General features: G+C 40.8%; 1 protein-coding gene across 3 annotated transcripts in view; it reads right to left on the bottom strand.

Moving 5' to 3' along the window:
* Prdm2 (PR/SET domain 2) overlaps positions 1 to 9,665 on the bottom strand; it is a 101,599-nt gene that overhangs the window by 73,535 nt on the left and 18,399 nt on the right. The window contains exon 2 of one of the 3 annotated variants that reach the window (XM_026781812.1): positions 7,205 to 7,278. The exons of 1 other annotated variant lie outside the window; for it this stretch is intronic. In XM_026781812.1, the coding sequence (XP_026637613.1) occupies positions 7,205 to 7,213 (9 nt within the window). In that variant the 5' untranslated portion in view covers positions 7,214 to 7,278. Of the gene's footprint in view, positions 1 to 1,658; positions 1,675 to 7,204; positions 7,279 to 9,665 lie in introns of those variants that run through there. One more of the 3 variants, XM_013348413.2, reaches the window with a different exon arrangement.

Below are 9,665 nucleotides of genomic sequence, written 5' to 3'. Positions count from 1 at the left end.
GTAGACCAGGCTGGTCTCGAACTCACAGAGATCCGCCTGCCTCTGCCTCCCAAGTGCTGGGATTAAAGGCGTGCGCCACCACCGCCCGGCTTCTCAGTTACTTCTCCAGCACCATGTCTGCTTGTACACTGCCATGTCCCACCATGATGATAATGGACTGAACCTCTGAACTGTAAGCTACCACTTCAATTAAATGCTTTCCTTTATAAGAGTTACCATGGTCAAGGTGTCTCTTCACAGCAATAGAAACCCTGAGTAAGACAAGGTCTGAGACACAAAGGGATAGATGAAGACTACATGGATCCCTGGGAGTGCAGAAGAGGCTTCATGGGAAGCAGAGAACTCGAGATGCCATTATCCTGAGTGAAGCAGACGTAAGGGAGAAGTGGATGCTTGTGTCAGAAGTCACAGCAGAGGTAGAGGGATCCCTGAACTTTATGTCAGCAGAGCGGGAAGGAATTCTAGTAAGGAATGTGGGCTATGAACAGGATGACTGTGACTTTGAAGTCCACGGTATCTGAGGCTCTTATCCATGGCACAGCCTCTGCTGCCCTGAAGCCTGAAATGGTAAGGTTATCTCCACTTGGCCCACACATGCACAGTGAATGTTCAGTGGGTCAATGAAGCAGGGCCTGTGTGAAGCCCACAGGCTTATGTGAGACATGAGGGTATCTCCATCAATATTAACAACAGCAAGAGTCATAAACCAAGTTGGGGATGTGGTTCACTGGTAAAGCTCATGTTTAGCATGGGTAGGGTCCTAGGTTTGATCACTAATTACGTGTCCACTCCCTCCCTACGTTATACACACACACACACACACCTCATACAAATTCAAGGTCCTGCCCCCCTGGAGCCAAGGTTTAAATTGCCAGTTTTAAACTATTTCCATCAAGGCTAGCAAACAGGCTATAGATGGACTGTCAGATGGGGTTTATCTGGTCTACTGAATGCTTTAAAGGCAAAAAAGAAACAAATAAACAAAAATCTCATAATTCTGGGGGGCGGGAGAGGTCCCATCTTGCCCTGGCCCCTAACAAACAGCAGGCACAGCCTCTGTGTTCTTCCCCCTCTGAATCAGGGGATCTGTCTTAAGGCAGGCCTTCATACTGCTGCTCCTCCTAGGCCTCCATTCTTCCAACCAAGCAGAGTGCCCTGAAGCCCAGCTTATTCATGAAGAGAAAGCAGCCGGCTCTGAGCACTCCTTCTGAGCTCCTATCAGTTTATGTCGTGTACTCACAGGACACAAGGTCGGTGGAAAAGCTGTCAGAATTACAGCCCATGAGGTTGCTGTAATGGAACAAGCAAAGGTCTGAGCTCAAGTTGGCAATGAGAGGGATCAGAGGTATTAGAGGGGAAGCAAGACAACTCAGCAAGGAAAAGCAGTTGCCATGCAAGCATGATGAGCTGAGTTCAAATCCCAGAAACCACAGTGGAAAGAGAGAACAGACTCCGCAAAATCCTCTGACGGCCTGGAACATATGTGCCCCCCAAGCACACATTACACACTCATACCAAGTAATGATAAGTGAAGATTTAAACTAACAACAACAGAGGCACTAGAAGGCAGAAGCAGTGTAGCTGCTGGCTGAAGTAGCAGTAATCATTTACCCAGTGTTCCCACTTCCCAGGCAGCAGCCTTACACTAATCTACTTACCACTGACTGTAACCACAGGTCCATCCTTACCCATCAGGTAGCAAGCTAAAACCAAGAAGTCAGGCAGGTCACATAGGTAATGACTAAAGACCACAACGATGAAGTGCAGTGAAACTGCGCTACCCTTGTCTACCACATCATCCACGTCCAAATAACACAAAAAAGCAAAATTTTCCAATTACCTAAAGAAACACAATCCAAATTGTTGGGTTCCTCCCGCCCCGGTTTTCAGATAATCTAATAGTTTCATTCAAAAACCACACCCATGTTTTATAAAAACTGCTATCTAGCAGAACACAGGATTTAAAATGAGATTTAAGTACCATCATTAGAATATAAATTTCTGAAACTATACATTTAGTTAGGTCTTCCTTATGGATGTCTTTTTAAGGCTGAAGATTAAATTTGTATTTATAATTATTAACATTTGTCTCATATGCTAAGAGACTAATTTTAGTGTTAGAACAAAGAGGGAAGAAGATAATGAAAACGAAAGCAAGAAGCCACCACAGAGCTAATCACCTGGTAGACTCATACCTATGCGCAGACTTGGCTAAATACTCAGATGGTCTCAAAGAAACTGCAAAGGAAATGAAGCCGCAATGCAGGCAACCACCTGGACAGATTGCAAAAGCATCAGAACATAAACACAGAACACGTTCTGTTTGACTACATGTCTGTGATACTCGAGAACAGGACTAACCACTCCATGGAGACACAGAGCTGATCAGGAGCTACTAGAGTAAAGGACTAATCGGCAAGAGAAGCCTGGAGAAACAGAATGTCCTGGAGCCAGGAAATGGCCATAACTCCATGAGTGCAGATGCGTGTCAAATGGATACACTATGCTATACACAAGTCACACCTGGGGAGAAAATCTAGAGGAAAAAAATGGCCCAGGAGTCTCATTTAATATCAAACAATTTAAAATTTAAGCTCAGAGATAAATACTTGAGGTAAAACGTTAATGAGATCCTGGGAAAACAGGAGAGCAGTAACTGCACACAACTGCAACGGAAACCTACGGCAAACATCAAAGGGCTCAACGAACACTGCAGAGAACAGTAATACAGAGGACAAACTTCAGCAGCCCTAAATTTTAAAAAGGATGAAGATGATAGAAAAATATTTTAAAGCACAAAATAGTATCAGACTTTAAAAACTGAACAAATGGAATAAACACCATGTGTATAATAAAGAAAACCTGAAGGAGGAAATCCAAGTATGCTTATTAACACCTCCATGCAAGTACACAGCGACCAGGGGTTGGGAGAGCTGGCCCAGTCAGCAGTCAAGAACAGCCTTCTTTGTAACCCAGAGAGCTCCCTCTAACTCTGCCTGCCATGCTTCCTCCCCGGCACTTGCTGCTGCGATTGTCACACTTCTTTCCCTATCAGCTGGAAACTGCCTTGCCTGTCTTTCTGCATATACACTGCAGAAGCTCATCTACTTGGTTCACTGTGACACCCACAGCATGCTGGGAAGTATTCTGTGCATGGGAACAAGCAAACACCCAGGACAGCCAAGAAGATAAGGGAACTGCAGATGGCTTAGAACAGTGCCCAGAGCTGAATGTGTGATGCTGAGCGGGCACAGCTTCTTTGTTGTTTTACTGGTTTTTAAAACTAGCGCAGAGAGCTAAATTGTCCTGGTTAACAGCAGTAGCATACGTAGGTCACTGCTTAGAACAGGGAGACGCTGTGACTATAATAATTATATTGCCAATAGAGTCACTATATTGCAAATATTAATAATAATTTTGAGCTGTGCAAAAACTCTGGGGGAGGGGGTTTGTAACTCAGTAAATTAGTAAGCCTCCACTGTCCCTTGTTCTTGTGTAACTATAGCAGCATAGCACCACACTAACCCACAGGGTTTGTAGAAAAGACAAGGAAGTAAGTAGGCACCGTGCTAAGCCACTGAGCTGGGGAGCTGTTTGCTACCTCTGCACAGCAAGAGTATTCTGGCTGCTATAGTAGCAGGCTTTACATCTGAAGGGATGCTGACTGGAAGCTCCTTTTCTCCCTGGAATGGCCATCTCTCTGACCATCAATGTCTTTAGAAATAAAATGGGAATTCTAATGCCTGCATGGGGTGTTTTACAAATACTGTATTAACAGGAGAATCTGCATGCATTTTCTGTTTGCTTTTGTTTTGGGTTTTTGCTTATTTGTTTATTTTGTTTTGTTTTTTGAGACAGGGTTTCTCTTTGTATCAGCCCTGGCTGTCCTGGAACTAACTCTCTCTGTGACCAGGCTGGCCACAAACTCACAAAGATTCACCTACCTGCCTCTGCTTCTTGAGAGCTGGGATTAAAGGCATGTGCCACCATGCCCGGCATAAACATTCTTAACAGAGTACTTGGAAAGTGTGCTAAGAAAGAGTGCTTGGAAAGGCACAAAGTGGAATTAAACTCTATAGCATATCTAACTTAGGCTCCTTTGAGCCTATTTACATTGTGCCAGTAAACAACCTAGGAACCAAGAGAACATCACAGAGATGATCTCCAGTTTACAACGGTTTGAAATACAAAAGACAAAGTTGTAATTTCTTAGGCTTTACAGTGAGTTTAGCAGGATGTTACCATACTGAAAGCCCAGGAAACTGTGGAGGGTTTGTGTAGAATGTCAGTGAGGATCCAAAAAACGGAGAAAATAAAAAATGAGGGCAAATGTGACCCTGACTGCCAGCCAGGCACAACTATGAGGAGGAACAAGGACTCACCTGCACAGCAAGCTGTGCTCCCTCTCAAGATGAAAGAGATCACAAGAGAGTAAATACTAAACGAGAAACAGGGACAAGGCAGAAACATAAAGAACTCATGTTCTGGGACATGTGGAGCCCCATAAATGGCTTCAGAGGGAGAGCCTAGCAAACTACCTCTCTAGGAAGGACTTGGGACACACCAACACAACAGTATGACGGGGATGTGTACAATATGGGCAGGCTTTGGACTCTGTTGCTCCTCCTAAAGGATTCTCATAAACAACGTGGCCCTAGTCAGATCATCCCTGTGTCTCAAATAGCTCGTTCATGGGAGAAAAATGATTTGTGCTAATGTCTCTAAGATCACAGCCATTATGAGAAGCTTTGACTGCTGAAACACAACAGAGTGGGGCCAGTCATTTCCTAGAGGGAAAATTCCAACCAATCATAAATAACTTTAGATTTTAGTTATAAGTCAGTCTTGTTCGAGTTCAAACTTCTCTCTTCCTGAATGTTATTGTACAGTTATTTGGAAAAATTTAGTACAATCTGGTTGACAATGATAGTGATAAATGCAAAAACAAAAGCCATAAACTATCTGAATAACTGTAATCTTTATTATACTAACAATAGTGGAAAATACTAATGAACATAATATTTTAGCATAATAAAGAACATTAGTTTCTTTAGAATGCTAAAAGTTTTAGCCAGAAAAAGTAGAAAGGTTTTATAATCCAAATAAAACCTTTCTCACTGCCAATCCACTTAAATTACACACAAATCTGAAATCTGCTGGCCATTAGAACACACATGAATCCTTTCCTCCTGATACCTGGATCTTGGCATCAAAGGAAGCCCTGTATAGATCTATTATTAAAACTTGTCAAATATAAAATGAGACTGTTAAAGAGCCAAAAAACCAAAATGGTTATTGTTACAACTCTTCTGGAATAGTATGCACACTCTTTGTTTGACACAATTGGGACATTAAAACAAAATGCAAAGTACCAGAAAATAATAATAATAAGGCCCAAGCACACTTGATACCTTACTAACTCAGTAGGGAATGAAATCAATGCACGATTCAGCCTAAGCGTAACCATCAGCTCTCAGATAATGAACACAGAGCACAGCAAGAACAAAGTCCACCTTGGAAAGACACCAGCACTCTAGCCCAGGACTGACTCCTCTAACGAGCCCCAGACTGCAGAAAAGCCACTGCCTTTGAGTGACCAGGTTCACATTAAGAATCAATCTTAAAATAATAAACAAATGAAATGCATACATAAATGTACCTCTGATGCATGAGGTATATATTCCCTACCCCCTCACCATTTCAAATATAATCTGCCTTCAAAAGCATGTCAGTAAATTTTCAACTATTACTGTAATAGAGACCATGTGCCCATGTGCTCACCAGACTCGTGTTTATGAGGTATAGCCCTCTATATTCAAATAAACGTATTTCTGATAATGAAGCAATAAAAAGAAATCAAAATGATCCACTCCAACAATTTCACCTCTCTCAATGCAACAGAATGTATTAAACCTCATCACCTCACAAAATGATATTTATGGTTTCTAATTAGAAGCACCTGGAAATGGCAAACAGGTGTTTAAAGCTTCAATTGATAAGACACAAACTGGTTTCAAGTCTTGAGAGTTTTAAGCTGTGAAATAAAAAATATTTACACACTTTACATCTTTGCTTTTCATCTCTTTAAAAGTTGCTTATGAAAAATGTTAAAAGAATGTTTCTGACAACCATAAATTATTTCTTTCTTTCTTTTTGAGATGGGGGTCTCTCTATTTTATAATTCTTGCTGTCCTAAACTTGCTCTGCAGCCCAGCCTAGCTTCTAACTCATACAGATCCACCTGCCTCTATCTCCCAAGTGCTGAGATTAAAGAAATGCTTACAAAAGAATTTGGGAGAATATTTCTGGCATTCATAAATGTCTGCAACTGTGAGAATGAGACAAAAAAGTAAGACTATTGCTCTAGAATGCTTTAAAACCACAAAGCTAGCACTACCTATCAGAACACCCTTTAGGTTACAGAAATATCCAGAGCAGAATAGTTTAATCTCCCAGCAATCACACACCCTCCTGTAAGAGAAAAGCATCTTACATTTCAGTATCTGTCTTCTGTATTATATACAAAGGACTTTCGAGGACAAATACTTGAAAGTTTCTGTTTGATCAGCTGTAGTCTCTAAAAATGATTTTTTTAAAATATTTATTTATTTATTATGTATACAATATTCTGTCTGTATGTATCTCTGTAGGCCAGAAGAGAGCACCAGACAGACCTCATTAAAGATGGTTGTGAGCCACCATGTGGTTGCTGGGAATTGAACTCAGAACCTTTGGAAGGACAGGCAATGCTTTTAACCACTGAGCCATCTCTCCAGCCCCTCTAAAAATGATTTTTAATCTTGGAAAACTACAAAATAAAAAGTTCAGAAAACAAAAAACTTTATATATATATATACATATATATATATATATATGTATATATATATCAAACAAAGACACACTGAACCTTCACAGTGAATGTGGCAGAAGAGAGGTTAAAAAAGAAAGTCTGAGCTAAAGTTCCTAAGAGTTAGTCTCCCTCAGGAACCAAAGAAACACCAAACCACACCAAAAAATGCACAACACATGCCATGCTACACACAAACTCACAAGCAGTGGACGAATAATGGTGTTAGAAACAAACACAAACATCCAAGGGGAAGGAATGAGGGTGTGTGTATGTGTGTGTTTCTATATTTTAAAATCAATAGCTGGACTAACATCTAGGTCATGAATTTGTATAAATTTTTATTGTTAAACTCACCTGATACATTTTCAGTTCCTGTTGTGTTCTGTAAAGACACACACAACAAAGAAACTTCTTTGATTACATGAGCCCTAAAAAGAAAAACAGACAATTGTAATATGCACCTGCCTACAAGTTTTTTTTATTTTTTTTATGAATTTTTTTTAAGATTTTATTTATTTATTATGTATACAGTATTCTCAGTATTCTGTCTGAAGGTATGCCTTCAGGCTAGAAGAGGGCACCAGATCTCACCGCAGATGGTTGTGAGCCACCATGTGGTCGCTGGGAACTGAACTCAGGACCTTTGGAAGAGCAGGCAGTGCTCTCAACCACTGAGCCATCTCTCCAGCCCCTGCCTACAAGTTTACAGTGATTTAAAACCACATATGAACTATAGAGTGTGCTCCAAGAGCTAGTCACAAAGCAACCCCTGCCAGTCAACCTCAGTCCACACTGACAACTAACTTCTTGGATTCAATATCATAATAAATACATTTCTGACACTGATGAAATGGCTCAGAGGTTAAGAGCACTGGCTGTTCTTCCAGAGGTCCTAAGTTCAATTCCCAGCGACCACATGGTGGCTCACAACCATCTATAATGAGATCTGGTGCCCTCTTCTGTCCCACAGGGATACATGCAGGCAGAATATTGTTAAATAAATAAATAAATAAATAAATAAATAAATAAATAAATAAATAAATAAATTTCTCACTAAACCTTACTAGGGCTTCACTGTACTCTACAAACAAAGCAGAACCATCAGAATGACATCATATTTTTGGTTAAGAATTGCATCACTCCCAAGGAGAAATAAATTGGCTTTGTTAATAGTCAGAGGCACAAAGCCTAGAGGAGTAAGTGGCGTGCAACTCAGGCGTCCTTCTTTTGCTTCAGTATTTGCTGCATGCAAACACAATTAGACTCCATTACTCTGTTTTTTAAGCTCCTGAAGCAGAAAGGTGGACTGACTAAAAAGGGCCACATGAAATTCTCTTCAAAGGGAAGAATAAAAAGCAGGCAGTATCATGCAAAGCTCTTAAAAGAGGTCTGGAAAGAACTATAATTATGCCTCGCTACAGTGTTGTGTTTGACACAGTCACGGCATAGAGAGACATGACAACACAAGCTCTTCTGTAAATACAGATGGCACACAGTTACATACCTCTTACACTAGTACAGTCAACAACTGCTGCCTCGTGGTGAGCACTGGTCTCAGCAATGCCGTACCAGTACATTTATGACATTCAAAAATAAAACTGCCCAATAATACAATGTCAGATCATACCCTTAAGTGGTGTGTGACTGCATTCACTTCCAAATAATAATCTACTAGCCAAGTGTGGTGTCACATTGTAATTCCAGCACTTGAAAAAGTGGAGACAGGAGGACTTGGGAGTTCAAGGTCAGCCTGAGCTACATTAACACTACTTTAAAACTATATTACACTATCTTTTTAAAAGTCTATGCAGATGGTTCTTTCTATATAATGTATGCTCATGTAGGCCTGGTGGCTCATGACTGTAATCCCAGAACTTGAAAACTAGCAGCAGGAAAATCAGGAGTTCAAGTCTACCCTGAGCTACATTACATTAGATAGTATCCCCCCCAAAAAAAAAATTAATTTGTTAGAGATTTTAAAATAAATCTTGACCCACAGGTTGAGAATCACTGCGTTCAAGTTTAATACTTAGCATGTTTCTCACAGATATTCAATATGACCTCTCCAAGGATACATACAATACAGTAAACAGAACTAACCCTATTGCCTGAGACTTAATCTGCTATTCTGAATAATGGCTCTGGGGTATAAGAGTTACTAATTGTCTCTTAGACATGCATACCTGGCCCCCATAGAAGATTACTGGCAACTATCAGCTCCTCTAGGCCTGTGTGCCATCTTATGCTCCGGTTTCTCTTATCTTCTTCAAGCTTTTACATGTGAGTTTATGAATATGGCCATGGGAGATGTGTGGAAGGACTGGACTTCCATGCCACTTCCCTCAGTTTGGTTTTTCCTTCTCTGAAGACTCAACAGCGTTACTGTAACAATTACATATGGAGCTTCTTCCAGGGACAGCGGCCACTGCTGCCTTCACATACTTATACTCTGATGATCTGTTTGGAGGGAAGCACTGGCATCTTCAGCTAACAAGACCTAGCTTTGGGCTGACTGAGAAAGCTTGGTCATGCTATGCAAACCTGGTTTTCTCCTACTACTTAATGGTATGGTGCTTGCTACTATTCGATTTTGTTTGGGTTTGTGTTGCAATTTAACATTTTTACTGGGCTATTCATGTATCAAGTAACTAACTCAATTACAACACACAGATCAAAGTATTTCCAGACTGAAGAGACGATGCCTCAGTAGTTAAAAGTACTTGTTGCTTTTGCAAAGGATCCAATTTCCACTCCAAATACCCAATAGCGGCTCACAACCTTCTGTAACTCAAGAAATCCAATACCCCCTTCTGAC

This window comes from Microtus ochrogaster, chromosome 10, assembly GCF_000317375.1.
Source record: "Microtus ochrogaster isolate Prairie Vole_2 chromosome 10, MicOch1.0, whole genome shotgun sequence".
NCBI lineage: Eukaryota > Metazoa > Chordata > Mammalia > Rodentia > Cricetidae > Microtus > Microtus ochrogaster.
The sequence above is the reverse complement of the archived record's forward strand: the minus strand, read 5'-3'. Positions and strand labels throughout refer to the sequence as shown.